At 42.7% G+C, this 24,292-nt stretch overlaps 1 protein-coding gene across 1 annotated transcript in view; it reads left to right on the top strand.

Moving 5' to 3' along the window:
- SRGAP1 (SLIT-ROBO Rho GTPase activating protein 1) overlaps positions 1-21,112 on the top strand; it is a 79,758-nt gene extending 58,646 nt beyond the window's left edge. Inside the window, exons 15-21 of the mRNA XM_009327583.1 lie at positions 5,881-5,986; positions 9,071-9,295; positions 9,980-10,059; positions 17,558-17,738; positions 18,321-18,455; positions 18,582-18,927; positions 20,735-21,112. Of these exons, the coding sequence (XP_009325858.1) occupies positions 5,881-5,986; positions 9,071-9,295; positions 9,980-10,059; positions 17,558-17,738; positions 18,321-18,455; positions 18,582-18,927; positions 20,735-21,112 (1,451 nt within the window). The remainder of the gene's footprint in view (positions 1-5,880; positions 5,987-9,070; positions 9,296-9,979; positions 10,060-17,557; positions 17,739-18,320; positions 18,456-18,581; positions 18,928-20,734) is intronic.
- Positions 21,113-24,292: the final 3,180 nt, after the last annotated feature.

Here is a 24,292-nt window from a genome sequence, read left to right as displayed (position 1 = left end):
CAACTGTTTCCTTCCCCAAGTGACAGTGGAGACCATTATGTTTGTCCTCCAGTAATGCATTCTTAAATAGATCTGAAAGAGCTGTAAGTGGTATTGCTGAGTTAATATATACATATCTTTGAGTTGGATTGGACCCATCTACCAAAGTGGAAAGAGGCACAAATTGTTAACTTCGGCACTAATACCTATTCATGTAATTTACTTGTCAGCTGCAAGTTGACCATAGAAATTATATGTGCAAGTGTAACTCAATCCAATTTGACGTTCAGTGGGTGTGTAAAATACGCATTAGGCATTCACTCTGTTACTAGTAGGCACCACTTCAAGTGTAAGTAGCGAGTGACCCACACACAGAGATACCACATTGGATTTTGTCCTTCAAAACAGTGGTCCTAAAGGAGAGAGGTAGCTTACATTACCATTGTTTGCTTTCTTCTTCCTCCTTTGTGCTACCCTTGCCTGTGAAATATGCTTAGCTTGCACAGCACTGGCTGTTAGTGTAGCACAATTCATTCACCAGGTTTCTCCCTCCATGGATTCTGATCAATAATATCTTCCCTTTGCAAAATGTTTGCATTTCTTTTGTTACTTCTGAGATTGGCCCGTGGAGGCTGCCTGTTAACTGAGGGTGGTAGAACAGACACAATCCAGAACTCATGTTTCTGAGCTCTGACTGCTCCCAGGCTGAATCTTCTCCTCGTTGGATAACCACGTCTCACCACCAGTGCAGGAGAGGCCATGTGTAGAACCACGACCAGCAAAACTACAGTGCTTTTGTAGCATTTTTAACTAAACCAGAGTGATAAAGGCATGTAGCTGTCCAGTTGGCCCAAAATATTTCGGAACCACCAGCAATTGCTCTCTTGCAAAAGTCTTTTGTTCTTCATCACCAAGGGCTGCATTTATATATTTGGATATTTATTGCCTCTTACATGCTCCACTACTTCAGGATTATTGCTTAATTAAACTTCAATTTACATTTTCTTAATGTTATTTAGGATGAATGTATCCCTGTCTTTGTTTATAATTTAGTTTTGTTTTATTTGTATTTGGGGGCTTGTGTTAGTAATTGTGTTTTCTCCCCTCTCAGGTTTCCTTTACTCTTCTGAGGCAGATTGTTCACTTTTTATCTGTTTCACTTTAGAATCTGCCTTTGCAAAAACCTCATCGTGAGTCACCAGGTGGTTAAAATGTGTTATTTCTCATGGAAGAGAAAAGTGGACATTCATTGATTCTGTGTGTCTCTGCAGTAAGCAAAGGTGGCACCACCACTCCAGAGCAGGTTCCAGTATTCTTGGAAGCTGAAGATCACACCCTTTAAGGCTTGAGTAGCTAGGATTTATGCTTATCTCATGCTATTGAGAACTGGTCCTTAGCCCGTGGCTGACAAAGAGGCAGCTAGCTGATAAGTAATTCTTTCATTTATGCAATGACATTAGTCTCAGCTGGATTCATTCATCCAGTTCAAGGACAAGGAGTGTTTTCAGAGGAAGTCCATGGGAGATCAATAAATAAATCTTTTCCAAGAGCAATGCAAGATTGCATCTCAGCAGATTTTCTTGTGGAGGTTGTGATCTGCCTCTTCAGAGGATTTCATGAACAGGTTGGACAGACGTCTCTCAGAGGTGATTAAGGTGAAGTCAAAGGGTGAGATTGTAGACTTAAATGAGCTCTGAAGAGTCCTCCGAGCTCTCTGTTTTTCATTTTTTGTAGTAACTGGTGGAGGCTCCTTAGATCCCAAACACCTCTGATGCTTAGATGCCTAGATAATTTTATGGATACACAGAAAACCAAGCTCCTTATATTATTAGAGTGCTTTGCTCCATTATTGTCTGATAAAAATACATTAATAGTTCTGAGCACAGGTGCCTGTCTCTTCCACAGAGTGCTATAGTCATGAAGCCCCAGAAGCTGGCCTCTTCCCCTTCTCTTGTTTCATCCCACAAATGTCTCCTATGCTCTGGGATGCACTGTAGCTCCACTTTGACAGGAGCACAGTGTTCCCATGCCAAACACCTTCTTGTCTGGCTGGCAGGAAACTCTCCTGCTTGTGGGTTTGACCCCCATGGCTGAGATGGGTCCAGAAGGCAGGTGTGTCAGACCAGAGCTCCAAAAGTTTTGCTATTCTCTGAGAACTGGGAACTAGAAAATAATATATTTATTATTTACCTGACGGTAGTCTTGATTTGTGGTTGATATTCATGTGTCCTTCACACAGAGCTCCCTTCCCTCCCTCACTCCACAGTCAGAAAAAACACCTTAGTTCTCAGTGTGCTTGGCCTTGCCAGAGGCTTGTCCTGTTGCTTGTGTTTGGGAATGTGAGTCTCATCGTATCATTAGAGTAATGAACCAGTTTTCAAATCCCCTGATTTCTATTTCTGCTTGGTAGCTAATTGCATTGTTAGGACAAGTCATGTAATATCAGCACTTCAGCTTTCTTAGCTGAGAAATGGGTAATACCTCACTGGGTGCTGAGGTAGAGCTAATTACAGTTCTTGAAAATCAGAGTAATGAAAAGAGGGCCTCCAACAGAAGTGCTGTGAGAGGGGAGACACAACCAGCTTTCTGCAGTATTGGGATGGCCAGTGGTTTCTCACAGCAACCAGCTTGTAGCCTGGATGGCCGTTCTGCCCCGAGGCTCTCTTCAGCAAATCCGGTGGAGGCAAAGCAATGCTTTCTCTTCCCTCTTCATGGGAAGCAGCAGAGCTGCAAATTCTTTCTGCCTGGATGCGGACAGATCGCTCTGTATTTATTCCTTCTTTGCTACGTACCCAAACACTCACGCACGGCATACACAGAACCAACTATGAAATTTGGCTCCTCATTTAAAAGCAGCACGCAAATACATAACATTATTACCTATCTCCTTTAAACCAAATCAGTGCTGAGAAAGAAAAACAAGCCTTTTGAAATAACATGGAAAGCACATGAATTTACCACTTGGCAGTAGTTTGGATTTTCAATAAAGGGGCTTTCATGGAAACTGGGACTGGGTTACCAGGAAGGTGCTGGAAATACACACACCTCATTCCAGTGTGTATAGCTTGTAACTGCTTCAGTATAGAGGTGACCTGCTAGTACTTAGTACTGATCATGCTTCTGGTAGGGCAGCTGGGATAGCTCAACACATGGCCATACAGCCAAACTCTCTGTGCCTACTCTACCGTGTCCATGCTGCCTACTGGGACCAGTTCCTGGCCCATGCATCCTGTGAACCATGTCTAGGAACTACTTGGAAGAGTTGTAGTTGGCGCAGACCACAAGTACAGTGGACAGTGTGATAACTACTGTGTGGTAGCTGCCTGCCGGTGTTCAAGACTGTGCCCTGTCCTGGTTTAGCTCACTAGTTTAGACAGAGCTATTGCATCTGAATAGGCAGCACACTGCTGGAAGGAGCCGCTGGACGCACCTGGGAGCCTGGCCAGTGCATTTCTCGAGTCTGATTTGAGTTCAGCGATGACTGAACCTGGTCCAGGGCCGGTCTCCAGAACTGCCTGGAAGAGGAGGGTCTGCAGCCCAAGGCATTAGCCAGGAAAGGCTTTAATGCAGAAGGCAGGTCCTGGTGCTGCGTCACAACTTCCCTCCAGCTTCCACATCCAGGACACAGGGCGGAAAAGCTGGAGAGGAGCTGTCCCACAGCACCGCACAGCAGTGCTGCTGAGGCGGGAGTGTTGAAGGATGTAACCAAAGCGCCTTTGGACCTTCTTCCCTCAGCCCCACTCCATAGAAAGTCCACCTGTGCACATGCACACAGGCTTAAAACCACCCAGACCTACAACTCCGTGTACAGAGACTCAGAGGCAGGCTTGTCAGGGGGAAGGTCGGCTGAGCTGGAGACTCACAAGCGCCGCTAGCTGTAGCAGCAGCTGCTTTTGTTGGGAGATCGGGAACTGAAGATACGATCAGGCTCCTTCCACTTAGTTTTGGAGAGTTGCCTAGTTTAGGCAGGTGGAGAAAGGCCTCGCACTAAAACTGGTGTCTGTGGACTGTGCAGAACAGCAGTGTGGCACTACAGTGCAGAAGTGAGGGTACGTAGCATTGGCGTCTCCAAGATGTGGTATGCACTGGAAAGGGAGAAGAGAATTGTGGTTGTCCTGCAGATCCTCACTGTGCGAGCAGCTCCCAGGCTTAGCACGTCCCTGCCATTGACTCCAGTTCTTAACCCGTAACCAGGAACACTTCTTCTTGATTCATGCAGTCCAGGTTTAACAGAAACATAAAAATAAATTTCAAATCACATACTCCACTAGAGAAAGTGTAATGGCTTGCACTGATTTTCAGCTAGAGTTTGGGTTCAGTGTGACTCATTAGATTATAAATTATACAACTTGTCAGCAGTCCTTTTCCCCACCAGCTCCGTGACAGTCAGTGGCATCTCACCAGGGACACCATTCCAGCCTTCAGCCACTCTGCTAGGAAATAGGATTTTACCTCCCGCAGGAGTTTTGCTTTGCTGCTCCCGCAGTAAATACCACAATCCAAATGGGCTTCCTTCATGCAAGCTGTGGTGGGCTGTTCTCCTGCAGAAACTCCCAAGGAGCCGAGCTTCACCCCATCCCGAAATCTTCTGTTCCCCAGCACACTAGTGGTGCTGAGCCAGTGGGATCTCCCGTAAATGCAGGTGTGGGAACAGGTTTTCCCCCTTAGTTTACTACACTGGCATTTCCTAATGAAGTACAGCTCTTCTGTGTGGTAAACAGAAGTCTCGCTGCCAATATGCTCTGCTTATGCTTAGTTCTTGGTACCAAAATTCTAATTACTAGACACCAGTTGTTCTTCTAAGAAACATTAAGTCAACACACATTTTGCATCTACAAATAAATGCTGATTGGTAGAAATAGCCATACCAAAGAGCACAAATAAACACCAGGAACTCTGTTTACAGTTAGCATGTTTTTATGTAAGTAATTACTTTAAATGTATGCTGTTAAAGATCACATTTTGTGGTACAAATGGCTTTTCAGCTATTGGAATCAGCTCCTGTTTCTCATTTCCAAATTTTTGAATATCCATTTCAGTGCCACTGGACAGTATTTCTCATGTAGTCTGCTAAGATTTCCCCCAGATGTTGTTAATTGCAGCATTCTTTCTTGGCTGACATAAAAAGCATTACTGAAATTTTAGGTTGTTTCTAACAGGGTCATATACACGGAAAACACGTTGAGTAAAAAATTGAGATATTACTTATTTTGAAAAACAATTTATCCTTTTATCCCATCACTACCCCACTTGGAGCCACATAATCTTTCTGACTGACATAGAAGATAATGCATCCTTGTTATAAGACATTAGGAACGGATGCTTTTATTAAGCTGACCTTGTTTTGCCCGTTTCAGGAGAATTTTGGTGGACTGCTATAAAATCATTTTGGAAAATACATGTGATCTTTGTGTTTGTTGCTTACACACTGTAAAACATAAGGCCTTTCTCCTACTTTGCCATTAAGAGAGTTATAGCTGGACATTTGATTAAGAAAACTCATTAGAGAAGCTCGGTGTTTGGAATATTATATCTGATGTGACCATTCAAATAAAGAGAATGAATCTGTATTTGAAACTAATGGCAAACATCTCTCCTTGGTACCTTGGATTTATGTACGATATTGTGGTTTTGTGAACTGTCTAGCTCAGCAAGTGGCACAGGGTTTGACTTAGGCAGATTTGTCACTTCTCATATTTAAAGATGTTACTTCTAAACTGTGTGGTTTTGATGAGAGGGAGAAGGACTTTTAGATCTTATTTTTCTAATAGGCCAAAATGAGAAGATACTGGCTAGGGACATGTGATGGTAAAGAGTCAAAAGTAAATTGAGTAAACTGACTGAATGCTATTTTAGACCACCATATGAAAGGGAACTTAAAATACTTTCTTCGATTTGCAGGAATAGACAATCTCTATGAGAGGGCTCTTCACATCCGCAAACTCCTCCTTACTTTGCCCAGGTCGGTCCTTATAGTGATGAGATACCTCTTCGCCTTCCTCAACCAGTAAGTGCTTTATCATTCCCCAAGGTACTATATCTTTATCTGCCTTCCTCTGCTGGTATTGAAGTTCTTTGGATTTACTCATACTCTATGTAGAATTTACATTTAAGCTCCATTTAACACAAAAGATGATCTTCTAATTGGCAAGGCAAATAGAAGGAGAACATCAGTTTTCATTGAAATTGTAATTCCATTTGTCCAAAACTGAGCAAGGTTGTAATAAGACAGATTAAAGTGTTGCCTGAAATGGGGACTGCAGGCTACAGCATTAAAGCTGATAACAAAATAAGCTGATAAGAAAAATAACAAATACAAACCGTAACTACATTAAAAATAATTTATGTAAATTAAGAGTAGATTTTTTTTTCCTTATTTCAAGCTGATTTTAATCTCCTGACGGGAAAACTAAACAGTATATTCAAGCAGCACAGGCACTACAAGCTACCTATTTGATGCCAGGCACTGCCAGGGTGATACTTTGTTACTGCTTCTATTTTCTGGTAATAGGGCTACCAGTATAGAGACCATACATCCCCTGTGTGTGCTTCGATATAAAGTAGCTTGGTTCTCACCTTGCAAAACACAGGCAGCTGCTGCACGGAGGGTTGTCTGAGAAAGGGAAAATGGCGTTCATGTCTTCATCATCCCAGAAAAATTTCATTCTCAAAGAGAAAATAAAAGACAGGTTGGGCAATTGCACTGTGTTTCTCCCTCCAGTCCTTCACAGCCCTCTCTGGTTTTGCTGACCCCAGTATTTTCACTGCACATTTTGCTTCTTGTGCACTTTGCCCTGCTTCTAGCTTTTCTCTTTCTGCTGCCATATTGTCTGTTTCCTGTTATATCTGTTTTCATATTGCCTTTTTCCTCTTTTTTTTCTAAATTTGCCCTCTGCTGATTCATTCTGTCTTTGTGACCTTCCCCATTTCATCCATCCTGTCTGTTCCTATAGAAACAGGGTCTTTGGAGCTAGGTTATGTGTACGTGCCTGTATTCACAGCTGTTCCCGTTTCCTTTCTTCTAGTAATTTCTGAACCACTTCCAAGCAATATTTAAAAGAAGGGAAGAGACCTAAAGTTTTATGAAAATAACCATTCATTGAAAACATGAATTTATCCCTCCATAGTGACACTGTGTAAATATCTCATAGGCTTATATCGCAGCTTCTCCTCTATTTAGACATACAGATTGGCCAGAGTTACACAAGGTTGTACTTGTTACGTGGTCATGTTAGCTACATCTGTGCTCTCCACAGGAATGCAATTCGGAAAGCAGACTAAATGTCCTATGCCTCCAAACTGCTCCTGGTGCATCCACAGGAAAAACATTCCCATAGTTTGACTTTCTGCAAGTCCAGTTCTGCTTTTTGCATATGTAGTTAGGCCTGCTTGGCCGCATGAAGTCATCAGACCTCATAGCTTGACCTCATCTGGTCTAACATCCTGCTCAAAGCTTGTAAAGTTAGATCAAGTTGCTCAAGGCTTTATCTTGACTTCATGAGCACCAAGTGGAAAGGGAATAATCAATTCCCTTGACCTGCTGGCTTTGCTCTTCCTAATACAGGCACATATGTAACTAGCCTTCATCGCTGGAAGACACGCTACTGAATCACATCCAACTTCTTGTCCAAGAAGTGCTTTTCCCAGTGCTTTTCCTTGGGAGCTGATATCTACCAGTCAGCTCCAGACTGTAATAATACATGGGATTATTTCACCCCACTGGCAGGACTTTGCATTCATCCTTGTTGAACCTGGTGAAATCCCTTTCATCCATTCCTCCATCTTGTCAAGGTCCTTCTAAATGGTAACCCTGCCCTTTAGCGTATCTGCTGTCCCCCACAGTGTGGCATCATCCATAAGGTGGTTGAGTGTGCACTCCATCCTGTTGTCTAGCCCATTCATGAAGATGTTGAACAGTATCAGCCCCAGTATTGAGCCCTGAGGAACACCACATGCTACCAGCCACCAGCAGAACTTCACGTTTCACGATTATAATCTTTTTTTACACATTCTTGCACACATGTAAAGGCTGAACCACCTTATAAATCAGTAGAATAAGATGTCTCCGATTAACACACAGGATATGATAATAAATCATGGCATAAGAAAGAGGAGAGCATGATTCATTTTACAAGCTACTTATGAATGGAGTCATTTGGAAGGTTTGCCTCTTCAGTTTGTGTTGTTTGTACATGTACACTCTATAAAATTCCCTTTCTAAAGGGAATATGATGCTGTATTTAAACATAACCAGACATACTAATTCATATGCTGCTTCAGAGTGCAGAACAGCGCTGAGGTAAAGGGCGTCCCAGTGGTGGCACTCTTCAGGTTCTGTTTGACTGGCCCTGCACAGAACCACTCAAAAGCCAGCATTTCCACTAGAAATGCCAATGCTTTTAAACAAGGGAATAAAGAGCAACTTTTCATTCAAAATCAAAATTGAAAACTAGTAATGTTGAAGTTTCTGGAGGAAAGGAGACCTTGCAAAAGTTGGTTAATAAGAACAATCAAAGTCTTGTGTTTGGTTGCTTCCAAAATAAAAGCCCTGTGGGAGTTTGTGGGCAGAAGGCAAGGCGCTCAGGGATTTTAGGTTGTATGGTAAAAACAGAAACCGGAAGTCACAAGAGCTTTTGCGAGATCCAGGAACTTAGCTACCTCCAGAAAACAATTCCGTCTGCCTAAGTTATATAGCCAGTTGATGGGAGAGGTGCATCAGGGTCTGATGAGAAATGATAAGCATGATCCACTTTGGATCCAGTCCACTTGGGCCTCCAAGGATAAGCACTGATGAGATAGAAGCAGCCGCAGTTGATGCATTTTACATTAGCCCATTAACTCAGTGTACAGTAAACAAGATAGTGTAGGAACATATACATCTACATACAAATATGTGCTATAAACTCACTTTATAATGTGTATAGCCTATTGAATAAATCCCCTTTTTTCATTTGTTGTGTTATGTGGGTTTAAGTGTCAAGGAGAACAGGAAATCTCTAAGTTGTGATGGCAAATAAAGTTTCTCCAGTCTTCAGAATAAGGTTAGTCTCAGTGGAAAAGTCAATTTTTCTTGATTTTTCTGTTATAACAGCCTTTCACAGTACAGTGATGAAAACATGATGGATCCGTACAACCTGGCTATTTGTTTTGGGCCAACCCTGATGCCTGTTCCAGACATACAAGACCAGGTGTCTTGTCAGGCACACGTGAATGAGATTATCAAAACTATCATCATCCACCATGAGGCTATTTTTCCAGATGCTAAAGAACTTGATGGCCCAGTGTATGAAAAATGCATGGCTGGAGATGACTACTGGTAAGTCAGAATATTACCCTTCTACCTCCTTAACAACATCATTAGACTGGTTGTCTGGATCACTCCTGTGATACAGAATGACTTTCGCACACAATAGAAGTATGAAGATAAATGAGAAGAGCATTTAGGTTCACAGAGGAAAGTGTTAGCTGTAAAAAACATGAAGCAAAGGCAATTATGATGAGGTTCACTACAACATTTTGTGGAGGAAGCTACCCTTGTGTTCAGCCAGAGGCAGCCAGAATTCCAGGTGTACTATGCAGAGCACACAGCCAGAAACTGGCTTTCTGACTGTGAAACGTCTTAACAAATTTCAGCTTATGAGGCCTTCCCCCTGCTCCTTTCCTCTCTTAGCAACACACACACCCTTTTCATGAATGAAAGGATTCAAAGGTTCTGGGAACTTCTTAATAATTGAAGATGTTTTCTGAAGGAGAGGTGTGTGGACTTCTTCAGTAATTGCGTATTCATAGCATGTCATGAGAATTATGTTGCCCATAGCTTTATAACATTATAAGAATAACTTTAAATAATCTCATGGGGGTGGCATATTTTTGATACGTGTGGAAGACATCAGTTACCCCCAGTGGACTGGGGAAGAAAGGGACTGGGGTTTAATGCCCACTGAAGCATCCATTTCATGCTGTGGTTTCTCTCTCTGCTCGACCTTTTATTTCCCTTCAGTGACAGCCCATACAGCGAACATGGTACATTAGAGGAAGTGGACCAGGATGCTAGTACAGAGCCCCATACCAGTGAAGACGGTATGTCTGTTACATTGCTGTGCCTTTGATAGGAATAAGTTTTACAGGTGTTTCATACGGGAGACCTTCTTCCTTTCCTAATTGTGTGTTATTTGAAAGAAGAGGATTTCAGTCCTGGTGGTCTGTAGCAAAGCCGGCTTCTTTAATCTCTGTTTGTGTGCTTTTTCATTCTGATTCATCTGTGTTTGACCAGCTGTTTCCTTGTTCTCTCCTGATTTGTCCAGTCACAGCAAGGGCAAGAGAGAAACTATTTCAGTCAGCACATATTCTTTTCTGATATAATGTTACATTTTTAGTGACTCTTTATCTTTTGTCTGCAAAAGCTAAACTTATCAAAAAGTGTGTCTTTAAAAATTTCAACTAAGGGATATTCGCCATTCGGTGGGCTCTATTTTGATATGAATTTAAAAGCTGTTCCATCGAAAGGATTTATAACTACTGAAGACCATGTGTATACCCCCCCACAGTGAAACTTCTGAACAATAGTCATTTGCAATAAATATTGATCACATATACTCTGACAGTTCTGGGTACGATAGATACCCATGAAAAAATTGATGCATCTCTGTTCTACCAATTCTTTTTAGCCAGGTTTCCTAAAGGTGTATTTGACTGACACACATTTCAGTTGGACCATCCTTCAGGTGTCCCTCCCAGTAACTTCTGCCCAGCTTCAAGCAAATGTAACAGATGGAAAGAGGTGTCAAAATTGTTAAATAACTACCATTTTCCTGAAATTAATAGCCCGTTAGAGGTGAACGATTAAGAATAACGGTCCCTGTAGAGAAGAGCTGCAGTGTGAGCTCGCTGCATATCTGGTCAGCAGGCAACCCAGACAGAGCAAGCAGCACACGTGCACTTAGCACCAGCATAAACAAAAGCTGTCCCTTGTCCACCTCAGAGGATGTGTGGAAGGAGGAAGAGGAAGAGACAGAGAGGGGGAAAGGGGAGGAAAAGAGCTACAGCAGAGAAGGAATTTCTTTTTTTAAAAAAAGGCTGTCGTAAGGGATACTGGTTAGGAGCTGGGACGATTGCCATAGGGGAGGGGAACAGGAAGGTGTATCTATAGGAAACCTGGCTACACTGGTCCCATTGCACACAGAACAATGTAAACAGTAGTTCCACTCTAGCTGTTCCCGTCCACTTTGTCACGTAGACAAGCTGTCAGTGACAGATTGCCTGTCTCTTCCCCTTTGCTGCAGTGAGAAGGGGCAGGCAGAGTCTATCAGTGCAGCTGTTTGGAGAGGAGGGACGGGTAGGCAAACATCACAGAAGGGGGAAAAATCTGAGGATAGGAGAGAAGTCAATGTTAATCTTCTGCCTGAGGTGTATACCCATGCCTGCACCCGCAGTATGGAATACCGACAGTTTTACAAGACAGCCTGTACGTGGGTTACTCTTGATGAGCTCTGTAGGGCTAAACCCACCGTCTTTATATAACACGGCTCCGCTAAATGGTGTGAACAAACTCATAATTGCACTTTATTTTTCCAAGACAGTATAACTATACTTTATAACAGCTCCTTCTTCCATTGGAGATATGAAGCAAGAGTGGAAGCTGAAGAAATCTGTTTGTCTCTCATTTAGAGCACAAGTAAAGTAGCGAAATGCAGGCGACACACCAGTTCAATATATTGGGGCCAACTTTGGGGTCCCATGACCAAAATGAGAGATAAAGGCCCGAGTGGGCATGGAAAAGAAGTGCAGCTTTTCAGCCGCAATCAAAAGCAGTTACTTCAAAACCATGCCTAGGAAAGATTAAACCATCAGCAAGATCCAGAGGATCCAGTTTTACATTCCTGTTGTGGTTCTACCTGTGTTACGACTGTATCATTGGTGGAGACAAACCCTGAAGAGAATAGCTGTCAACAGGACAGTTTTCTGTTAAAAGATTTAACTGCTCAAGACACAGCTTTTTGTTCACCAGATTGGCCAGCAGTTTAATTCTAGTTGCCTCATCGCACCTTTTTAATTAATTCAGTGCCGAAAGGAAGCAGACATTTGTGTTTACAGCAAAATAATTGTTAGCACAAAAATATTTGTAATCTAGGGAAATACTGCTGCAAAGGTAAAGATTAGCAAGCCTGGATCGCATACAAAACGCTGTTGGCCTTCGGTTCTCAGCCTGCAAGCTCTAACCCATTTTTTTTCCATGCTTTCCGTTATAATAGCATATTTTTTCTAATGTAGGTTACAGGCTTTAACTTAAATGCATTCACCATCTCTTTGCACATACATTCAGGTATTTGTCCTTTGGACAATTCCTTTTATAAAATGTTCTTGGTACCAAATATGACAGTAGGTGAGAATTTTTCGGTTTGCATATTGAACTTCATGAGAGTCACTGATTGACCTGTGGTGGACAAAAAAAGTTTCCACTAAAGAGTCTGGAGTATTTTGGGGGTTTAATGTGGTTGATTCATCGATTATAAGCTGGATGCATCACTGCCAGCTGTATGTGGAGAGAGAGAAAGGGAGGCGCAGCATTGCTGCTGTATTGATCAGACACATGGTACTTACCGTATTTCCCTCTCTTAGGAGGTGAAAGAAGCAGATTCTATAAACGTAATTTTTTTTTAATGGTGAAAATCTGATTAGTTTTGTGCTAAAATGTTGTATACGTACACAAGACCAAGCAGCTAACCGCATAGGAATTACAGGGTTATTGAAATGTAATCCAGAGGCTATGATCAAAAGTGAAAGGATTTATTTTTCTACTTTAGTTATTGTTGTTATAAGAATTACTTGCTGTATGAAGTTAAACTACAAGTGAATCTCTCTGTGCCTACTAGAATAAACCCATCTGTAGGGGCTGGCTCAGTAGCACTAGGAATGTTTAATTACAATTTAGAAAACAAGAAGACTTTTTAAAAATTAAAAAATAAATAATGTCTGCAGAGGTAAAATCTGGTAGCTTGGGGAAAAGAAGGCTGAAACTTATAATTGAGCATATAAATACTTCGTAACTGGTTAATTTTAAGCATATAAATTGCCTTTTTTTTTTCTAAGGTTACTGGTGTTCATATATTTCTGTCGATCACTAGAAAGGGGAGAGGGAAGGAGATGCATTTTACTGTAGTGTTTTCAGTCTTTTTTAAACGTGCAGAAAGTATCCCTACTAAGGAAAACACATAAGTTTCTTCTTTCTCCTAAATCTGGAAATGAAATTTAATTTGTGACGTTCAGAACATTTCTACTCAAGCTGAGGCACAAAAAAAAAATCTGTCTGTAATTTTGCTCCAGCAAAACCTTTACCTGAAATTGCCTCTGCAGTAAAGATTCAAAGGGTATTGTTCATGTTTTGCTGAAGCAGTTTTTAGCATATTTCCTCTACCTTTAGTTTGCTGGAGGTTTTTTATTCTTGTTGGAGGCGTATGGAAAAGGGTGACTAGGTTTGTTTTCAAAGGAAGTAAGAGAGAGTTTCCTGAGGAAGTTAAACAGATGGGTTTCTCCTGGGAAAACTTACATACAATTAATATCATACTGTTCATAGATACCTCATAAACATAGGGTAAAAATTGAGATGGTAGTTCTGCTGGGAACAAAAATTACAGGGACACGTAAGGCTATAAGTTATTGTTGTGTCCCCAACACACAGTGATTTTCCTGCTTTTCCGTAGCGCATGCTGTGGTCGACATTTTGCCAAATTCTGTTCTGTCAACATCTTGCAACACTTTTTTGCTTTTGCTGTTCCCCAGTCAGAGAACTGCTGTCCTGAGGACAGGACTTTGAAGTTGCAGAGCCGCTGTTCTCTGGTGGGGTGCAGAAGAGGATAAACACACCGGGAGATAGCGTCTTCCCAGGGAGTTCAAGGACGTACTCTATTCCCGACAGCCAGGGTACGTCTGGGAGAACTGAGGAAGAGCAGAGCAGAGCAACAGCAAACCCCCCCCAGAAAAGTGCAAGGGGTGATCTCCCCTCTTCTCCTTAGCTCCTCGTGCCCTGAGGTGTAGAGGGCAGCGCAGTGCCACTTCAGTGCCATCACCTCTGTAGGGAGGTTAGTACTACATCTGGCACTCCAATCCCAGAATTAAAATCAGCACTTATGTTTCCTCTGCCCTTTCTGCTCTCCCAAGCTGTTGGATCTGGACAGCTCTACTTGGCATCAAACCTTGGTTTTCAAGCACACTGCAACATAATGTGTCGTCAGATGGTGGTAGTAATTGTAATGAACTTTGGGGGTCGTAAGTAAAAAAGTGAGAACAGAGCTAGATGATTAACAGAGTCCCTAAAGCTTTTCCCACAGTTCTTCAGTTTGTCCTAATTTTTCACTTCCATATCATTGCCTGAGTCACTAGAGATGATAGCTGGTGAGATCCTCTATGTCATCAAATACTTCTTGCTATTGTAGGCGAATGCCCCCAGGTATGGACAGAGCAGTGCAATTACATTTCCCTCCAAGCTGTCAATTTTACTGTTAGACATTCAGTACCACACAGAATTTGAGTTACAGATCCCAAATTTAGCTTTCATCACCTTTGCTTTTCTGGAAATGCTTGTCTGTCATTCAGTAACCTTGATATTAAATGATTTAGCTTATCAAAATGCATTTATTTCTAGGAGTAACTGTCATGGTACTTTGGTTTTGACTATTAAGGCTTGACCTGTAACAAGGTGAATTACTATTTAAGTACAGTCTCAGTGCTGTTTGCTATAGGAAAGTTCTCTCCATGTAAAAGCAACATTCAAACAAAGAAAATGCCCTTTTCAAAATAGAAAAACCTGTCTGAACTTATTTTTGGTTCTATTAAGAAAACTGTGTGAGATCTACGGGGCACTCCTCCCTGAGGAGGTAGGATTTGTTACCCAGGCAATCTAATGAACATGTCTCAAAAGTCACATCCATTATGGGTACATTACCAATTCATACAGCTGGGGCAACTTCCTTCAGACCTCTGGGAACGTATGTGAGTCTTGCAAGCGACGGAAGGGTACAAAAAAACAGATTCCCACCATGCACCACACTTAGATTAGTGTAATTCCACTGAGGGAGATAGAACTATTTCTAGTTTAGTCCATTAATTTGTAAATAAAAAGACCTGTATATTCAAATGTGGGATACTATATGGTCTGTTGAAATTAGCAGAGAAACGGGAAATCCCATAGCTAATCAGTGTAGGCGTTTATCAATTAATCCAGTACCCATGACCATTACCAGTTAACTTCAGAGAACATCAAAGGAAAATATGTACAGGAAGTTTGGGGGTTTCTTACTTACTGTAAAGGTTTTTTTGTTTGGTTGGGGGTTCTTTTGCATTTTAAAGTATTACCCCCTAGTGAGTGACTGGCTTGCTGAAACCTGGGAGCTTTGCTTTTGAATTCATGACCCACTCTTCCATAACCCATAACTTACCTGCAATCTGAGAACAGTGTGTTCATACAAACATCTGCTCCTTTTCAATCCTACCCGATCCCAGTAATACCTTCTTATAATAAATTCTGCAAGCAACGTGCATGATATGTGTAAAAACAGCGTTCTTTTGTCGGTGTTATGTTATTGCCATTCAATTTAAAATTGCCCTCTTAAAGACAATGCCAGGTAAACAGGCATGTTTAGTTTTCTTTCTTTTCATTTGGCAATAGTGTCTTTCCATGCCTATAGTCGCTTTGTCACATCTGCACTTTCTGTTAGAGATATACTGTAGATAGAGTATCTAGAAATGAAACCAAGATTGTATATTAGAATATATCACTAATACACACACCAGCATTAAAGTTCTCCCGGTTTTCCACAATGTTTCCTTCTGTGTCATCTTTACTTTTTCTTTGCTTAAAAACATAAAACCAAGAAACCTATCACCCGGCACCCACCCACCAGGGAATGCCTGCCAGCGAGCCATCCAGTAGCAATGCATTTTCAGGAATTAATACTGTTATTGCGAGATTCTTATTTGCGTTTATATAATCGAAGTCATTTCTGCCAGCGTACATTACTTTTGCATTTGTAACAGTGAATTCCCCGTACCACCATATGCCATCTCTGGAAAGTTTCTGGGTTTGTAACTCCTAAACACCCTGCAGTTCGTCACTGCCGGGAGCTCTTAGCGTGACTGCAGGAGCAGCAAACCACAAGACAGCCTTCTGCAGGCTGGGCAAGTTATTAAAAAACCCATCTGCAAACTGTAACTGCAATAAAGGTGCTATCATTATGTTTTCATGCTGCAGGATGAAGTTAATTTTAAAAAGACATACCTGTGCAAAATGTTGTCATAAAGGGACAGTGGCTTTTATTACCAGCCTGGTTCTTTGGGGAATTACAACCTCAGCGATTTTAATTTGCACCAGACAGAAAGTTGCTATGCTAGTCATTAGCACAGATGTTAATTTCCATCTAAATATTGCTCCAATTATGTGAAGAACTTTGTCATTTCGGGGACTCTGAGTTATTGAAGTCAACAAAGTGTGCAATTTTTAAACCTGTATTTTGCAGGTTTTTCTTTCTGTTTTGAGACTGCGGTGACAAATTTTAATCTGTTTGAGCTCAGGTGCTTTTGGTTTCATGCAGAAGAAGCTAGAGGTTGTTAAAACGACAGCTGTTTCACTGATGTCCGGGCACAGCTCTGAAGATACCTGCAGGCAGACTTTCAGGAGGGGCCTTTCACTGACATCAGTAGGTTTCCGACCCAGGCATAGGTTACAGGATGGAGTCCATCACCAGCGTAAGGCTGAATTTACCAGCGTACTGACGGAAGACTAGCAGGGACTGCTGTAACCAATGTTTGACTTCAGAAAATACCAGCCTCCCCGCAGAAACCGGAAGAACTTGGGATGCTGGAGCAGGCAGAGCTGCCTTAGGCAACTTCAGGCCACACAAGGGACTGCCCCTGCGGAGGGGTCGTCCTTAGGCAGTCTGGAGCAGTCTGCCTCCCTCAAAAAGGGTGTTAAGGAAGCAGATTAAAGCACTAGGTTTCGATGATGTGTAAAATACTAGGATTTCACTAGGTCTGCACACTCGTCACGTAAAAGACAGAAATCTCATAGCCCAATTAGGCAGAGCATCCCTACGCATGCACAGGGAAATCCTGCCTTCCTTCCTTTGCCACTGCAGATTTTAAAGGCACTCCGGTTTACGTTTCCTTTATCACACCGCTTCCTCAGACCTCTGATTATTCATCTGGGTTTGTTCATCTTATTTTCGGAGGTCTTCATTGCCTGGCCTCCATCCCACTCCCCAGCCATGAAGGAGCCCTTGCAGCAGGAGGCAGAGGCCTCTCTCCCAGCAGCAGCTCTTGTAACATTTGAGTAAGCTGTTATGTTTTCTGCAGCTTGCAAAGCAACCCAGATGTTTCACACTTGGGGCACAGATTGATTATGTTTCTGTGTAAGGGACGTATTATAACTACTGCCTGAAGCCTGCCTTAGCTGACCTGATTTCTGTCAGCTCGGCTCAATAAGAATGAGCACTGAGAAAATGCAATAAATGGGTTTTATGAAACCAAAATGAGCAGATAAGCTGGTATGGAATCTGATACAGAGTCTTCTTCCCTCCCTACACAGAGTGCGAGCCCATAGAAGCTATAGCCAAGTTTGACTACGTTGGAAGATCTGCACGAGAACTCTCTTTCAAGAAAGGAGCTTCCCTTCTGCTCTATCACCGAGCATCTGAAGACTGGTGGGAAGGAAGGCACAACGGAATTGACGGCCTTGTCCCTCACCAGTACATAGTGGTGCAGGATATGTAAGCAGTGTCTGGTGTGGCTAGGGTCTTGGTGGGGTGTAAAAACATGCTGAATCAATTAACAAAGTGATTTCTAAACGGGACAGTGGTTTGAAAGCTCAGATAGGTTAAACATTTAGCCTTCTAAGCAGGATGCCTCTGTCTTCATTGCCCTGAATTGACAGCTCTTAATGAAAAGCTACTACTAGACTAAGCTACATTGTTTATGGATATGTTCCCAGTACCTTAAGAGACAGATGCTGCTGCACCTATTTTAATTTGACTATCTCTTTGTAGCAACTGCTGACATTTAACTTCAGAATAGCAAGGGCTGGAGAAATGCAGCCCTGAACTCTTCTTTTACAGTATTAAGCATGTGCTTTGCCAAGGAAGAAAAAGTTCTTGTTTACAGAAAGGTTACGTCAAAATGTAAAGAGCTCAGTAAACAGAAGGATTATAAGCCATTTTTGGAGACGTGGAGGGGCTGTAGTGCATTATAACATGTCTGCTTTTCTTAAGGGGATTAAAATCTGGGAGTGCCAAGATGCTCTCTGTCACACCTAACTCACTGACTTCTCATCTCACCGTGTGTGTTCTGTTCAGGGATGATACTTTCTCAGATACACTGAGCCAAAAAGCAGACAGTGAAGCCAGCAGCGGACCTATAACTGAGGACAAGTCATCGTCAAAGGACATAAACTCTCCCACTGACCGTCACTCTGACGTGTATTTAGGAAGGTAAGCTTGAGCATAATATGTTTTCAGTAGTACTGCTCACAGCTCCGGTAACACAGCGATTACTTCTCCATGTGCTTATGGTGGGTCGCTACAACTTGTCCTATAACTGCTTCTTCATTGGTGCAGGCAAAGAAAGAGATCAGAACCTCCACCTCCTCTAAGACGCCCCGGCAGGAGTAGTGACGGTCACTGCCCAGTACACCCACCTCACCCTCTCTCCAACTCGTCCGTGGAGCTAGGTTCCCCTAACCTGGCAACTCACTGCAGTCCCAGAGCCCTCCTTCAAAATCGCAACCTCAATGCCGACAGCCCTGAAAGGAGGCGTAGACCTGGACACGGCAGTCTCACTAACATCAGTAGGCACGACTCTCTGAAGAAGATCGATAGCCCTCCAATTAGAAGATCTACATCATCTGGTCAGTACACAGGTTTCAATGACCATAAACCACTGGACCCAGAGTCAATAGCTCAGGTTTGTGTCTTTTTTATTTTACATCACTCTCTGATTTTCTGAGGAGCAAGTCTCAGTGAATAGCACAGCGCAGAGCACATACACTGAAGGAGTGTGCGTGCAGGAGAATATCCTGCTTAGCTTTTTAAACAGAGTGCGTGTGAAAGAAGATGCATTAAGGGATCCTGGATAGAAGAAGCACAAGGGGGAATAGACATTGCAGTAGCAATAAAAAGAAATTATCTCCTGTTATACCATAATGAAATTGCCTCTGCCACCCAGGACACTAGGAGAGTATATGATAACAGCGGCTATGTAAATCGGTGTGCTCTGATGAAGGCTGGCCTATTCTAACTTGCACGTAATTAGTGCTCAATTGTCTCTCGGTATTATGCTTTGCAGAAAAGTGCTCTGACTGGCTAGTAGCGACCAGTGCCATTCAAAGCACAGATTTACATTCCAGGGTCTTGTGCATTTTACATAGTTTTCATATAGTTCATACCGTATGTTGATTTGATGCTTGTAGCTGTGCCTAAGAGCATGATGTGCAAGACATTGCACCTGCATAAATCATGGGCTGTCTTATCGCTGTGTGAGTGCTCACCGGTCTCATTCCTGGCAGTGAAGAGGTGAGAAAGGTGGAATTGGGAGCACCCCGATCATCAGATTGGTCTGCTGTACAGAGCTGGTAACAGCTCTTGAGCAAATAGATACCGCTGTCTTCAGCACTCGCGTTTTGTCTAGGTAGTATAACATGATTACTAGGGGCACCCTGAGGGTACAATGTGATTGCAAAAGTATTTTACAATAAAGCTGGCACTCATGTTTTAAAATTTAATGTACTGGTGATGCTTGCTTTCAAACTCTGCTTCCAACGAGGGATAGAAGGGACTGTCATGCTTGGGTCAGAAAGCTGAACCGTGTATTAGAGAGTTAGAAAGTGTAAATGTTGTTACTGTTTTATATTACTGTAAGTTATTTATTTACTTTCCTGGAACCACACACAGTGCTGTTTGGTTTAGGCTATTTTTTTGATGCATAGACTAGCGATCGTTCGGCAGTGAGCGAACCCAAACGTTGATTAAACTGCATGAAAGTTACTGTGAGCAAGCAGGGAACACCAGATACTTAACCTCAGTTGTATCTCAATACCACTGAAAAATAGTAACCTAGTGTCTCTGCATTCTTTTAGCATTTGTGCCAGAAATCCCAATGAAAAAAATAATTTCCTAGGTAAGCTCACTGAACAGTGTCTTGCAGTTTTTTCTGCTTAAAATTTAACTCAGAGAAACAGGAGGAGAGAAAAGCTGCTAGACAAACAAGCTTTATTTCCTTACAAACCCTGGTTTATAATCCCCGTGAGGGAATACAGATCCTGAACAGCTGGGGCACTAGATGAGGGGAGCAGTCAGCTAAGAGGTAGCAAATGGACTAAAAACTTTACAGCTGTCAGTACCCAAGAGATGACAGAAATCTTCACGGTTAAAAATGCTGCTAAGCAAATATCCATTGTGCTGATAATCACTTAATAAAAAGGCTTGCAGGTTTTAATTTAATTGATTTTTTTTCCATTTTTTAGATGAATTTTGACTCTCTCATGTGAACAAGTTAAATATTTGCAATATCCAGCCAAAGCTGCTATCTTGTCAATCGTAGTGTCTTTCAAATAAATCTGGTGGAAATTGGCTTTAGCACTATAATACTCGTTAAAGAGAGGATGGTTGGCAAATTAACTCCTGCACGTTTCACCCCCTCTCCCTGCTCCTCCCGTGCTTTGCGTTCAGTGGCAATTCGAATGACGTGCCGCTCTCTCTGTGCTCTGACCCAGGACATCGAGGAGACGATGAACACGGCGCTGAACGAGCTCCGTGAGCTGGAGCGGCAGAGCTCGGCGAAGCACGCCCCCGATGTCGTGTTGGACACCTTGGAACAAATGAAAAACACCCCTACCCCTGCCACCTCCACAGAGTCGCTCAGCCCTCTCCACAGCGTCGTTTTAAGGAGCTCCGAGCCTCAGATCCGCCGTAGCACTAGTTCTTCCAGTGACACCATGAGTACTTTCAAGCCCATGGTGGCCCCTAGGATGGGAGTGCAGCTGAAACCTCCTGCTCTTAGGCCAAAACCTATTGTTCTTCCAAAAACAAATCCTAGCATAGGGCCTTCCCCTCCTTCCCAGGGTCCAGCTGACAAATCTTGCACAATGTAGACAGCTCAGCCACCCACAGTGCCCGGCTGGGGTATGCTAGGGAAAGGGATGGATTAACAATAGAAGTCAGGGCTCCGTAACATCGTTTGTTCATGTTTGTAACTGGAGAGGCTTTGTTTTTCAGTGTTTTTGAATGTATTGTCTGAAACTAGCTACATTAACATGGGCATTTGTATTTTGTATGGTTTCAATTAAAAGAAAAACTGGACAATTGTGCATCGTTTTAAAAAACAAACATAGACTTACTTGAAAACTTGATGCTGCACCATTTGTAATAAAAACAACACGGATCACAAACAGCTTGCCATGTTGTACCATACTTCACAGTCTTACCATAGCGATATAATAACAGATCCTGCACAAAACTAAGGGGCGGGGGGGTCAGGGGAGGTGGGACTTCTCATTTCTGGGTCACTAAACCAAATCTCAAGCAGGTTAGTAAGAGCTGAAAACTAGCATGTGAGGATTAAGTGTCTGTGTGGAATGTCTAAGTCATCTCAGGCCACATTTCTTATTTAAGACACACCAAAAAAATCCACCAAACCCTCGCAACTCTCACAATTGGCACCGCGTTTTAGCTTTCTTGTTGGCAGTCTCACAAGAGACAAGCACTGGATGGATCTGGAGATCACATTGCTCTCACCGACAAACAGCAGCATTCCAGATCACAGCTGAAGCACATCTCCAGGATAGTATCTAGAAACTCCTTTTGCTGTCCTCTGTAACAGTGTACCTTTTCCCATGAAGCTAGACCTTCGTTCCCTGATACCACATTTTCCACAAAAGCTAAATTCATTTACAGTTCATAGTTGAGCAAGCCAGGCTCTGGGGAGTATGTGAATCTGTTGGTCCGTTAGGCAGGCCGACAGGCGATTAAAAGGATCAACTACACTAATTCAGCAAAGTATCCATTGACTTTATTGCTCGGTGTCCAGTTAAAGACATGATTTGAGTTGTAACAGTCAGAGTTTCGCACTGACCCAGCTCCGCTGGCTGCCTTGCACAGCGCAGACGCTCTGCGCACGTCCTCGGTTACGCTGACGGCAGCAAGACAGGGACTCTCTGAAGAGGGACCACCTCCTGCCAGCGACGCGGGGGTCAGTCGCAGGACAGACAGCTGAGTTCCTACCGCCTAGATTCAAGCTGGTGAAAGTTTTCCATAACCACTTCCCCCCTCTTCCCCTTTTTTTTTAAATGACAGAAATCAGTACCTTTCTTTTGTCTGTGTGAGTGACGACTGTCAACTTTGCTTAGCGCTCTGTTGTTAAACTTTGTTAGGCGTGAACTAAATGTACAGCTGTTTTGCACATTGCAACAGTAAGCCATAATATTATTTCTGTGACTACATTTTCCGACATCCGATCCATAAAATAAGTTTCAGTGAAGAAGACGGGGGAAAAAAATCCATTGTGGTCCACCTACAGGAGTACAACTGGCTTTAAGTAAGATCTGTCTTTCCACGTATTATTTAAGATCTCACCGTTGGAAAGCTTGAAGTTGTACCACTCGCTATACGTAAACAACTGAGTTTGGGAGGGGAAGAGTAGTGACAAAATTGGATAGGCATAATTACTGAGGTGACAGGAGTAATTTCCTGTTGTTATTTAGGAGCAACTTATTCCTGCTCTGGTTTACACCCTGTAGATAGGTCATGCAAAGCCCCAGGTGCGAAGTACCCCGTGAACCGCCTCTGAGAGCCAAGCTGCTCCCGGTATTTGCAAACCCATCTCAATCCAGCCGCAGCCTTCGTGTGCATCTAGGTTAGAGGCAAAGTCTTAATCCACCACAGCGGGCTGTGCAGTGTCGGTCAGTGAACCTCCAGCCCTCTCGACTCTACTGCCTAGTCCTAACGCCAGGGCAAGAGCCTCAGCCCCAGCCGCAGCCCAGCCCTGGTCTATAGGGTCTGTTCACTTGGTCGGGACCAGAGATATTTTCAAGTCGTTCCCCAATTTACTAGAATCAGTGGAAGAAACTGGAATTTCAGCTTTACATTTACATGCAGTTTTAGTCTAGCATTTTTAAATTAACCCACCTGGCGTAATTGAGATGGATACCTGTATCTTTAAATTGCATAGGGAATTTTGTATGTTTAAATAACTGTACTGGACTCCATAATGCTTATATTAGAAATTGTTTAGCAAAAGAAAATATTAGAAACAGTGCATTTAGTGAATGCATCCACTTAGTGCATTCACACAGTTAAATGTGTAGTTTGATGGTTATTATAGATACTTAAAAGTATAGTAAGTGGATATGTAACAGGAAAGACTGCTACAACTACAGACGTACTAAAGGGTAACTCCTGCACACCTAATCCAATCAGTATTGTCCTTTACTGTCAAGTTTGATAAATTGCAGTACTGGTAGCTTCCTGCTTGTTGACTGTTACCTAATTGTGTCAATGTACATCTGTAGTATGTACATGTGAAAGTGCCTTTAAATTTTAGAGGAGCTTTAGCCTTGCTCTTGTACTGTTGCATTTCCATTGCATCCTTCCCTGTTCGTGTATGGCTGCATTCCCATTGCATTCCTTCCACTCTCGAAGAACAAATAAAAACATGGAAATTTCACGGTTCTGGAAGAGAAATGTACTGTTAATCTGTTGTGACAATGCACTTTTATGTATAGTACTGTACATTTTTGGCATGTACCATTACAAGCTTCAGTATACATTCAGGTTTGTTCCTCATAGTGTATCTTTATAATAAAGAAGATAGTTCTGTCTGTGCGTGTAGCTTTGCTGGGTAAACTGCCGTATCTTCTAACGTGGGTGGCCAATCTACCTATACCTTCCACATAAAGGGAGAAAGCATCCCCCAGCCACCCACACCTCACCCTGCATCAGGTCCCATCACCGTCTTGGCCTGAAGAAGTGCTTGTTCCCGGACAGGATCCTACCTAACTTAAAGAGCACCATCCTCATAAGCTCACCCAAGTCCCTCCGCCCCTGAAGACCCCCCCCCAAAGAGCCACCAATCTCTCGCGCGGTTCTGCCTGAGCACCCATCGAAGGTGGCCAACCCCGCTCCCCAGCCCCCCGCCACCACCCTCCTGCTTCGCGCAGGAAAAACGGGGTGAAAAGAACACTCCAGCTTCCACATTTTAAAAGCATAGTCCCAGAGTGAAAAGAATAAAAGGAGTCTACCTGGGGAGCTTCTTACAGCAGAAAAAGGGATGCCAT

This window comes from Pygoscelis adeliae, unplaced genomic scaffold, assembly GCF_000699105.1.
Source record: "Pygoscelis adeliae isolate BGI_AS28 unplaced genomic scaffold, ASM69910v1 Scaffold113, whole genome shotgun sequence".
Lineage (NCBI taxonomy): Eukaryota > Metazoa > Chordata > Aves > Sphenisciformes > Spheniscidae > Pygoscelis > Pygoscelis adeliae.
This window is presented reverse-complemented; position numbering and strand designations above follow the sequence as displayed.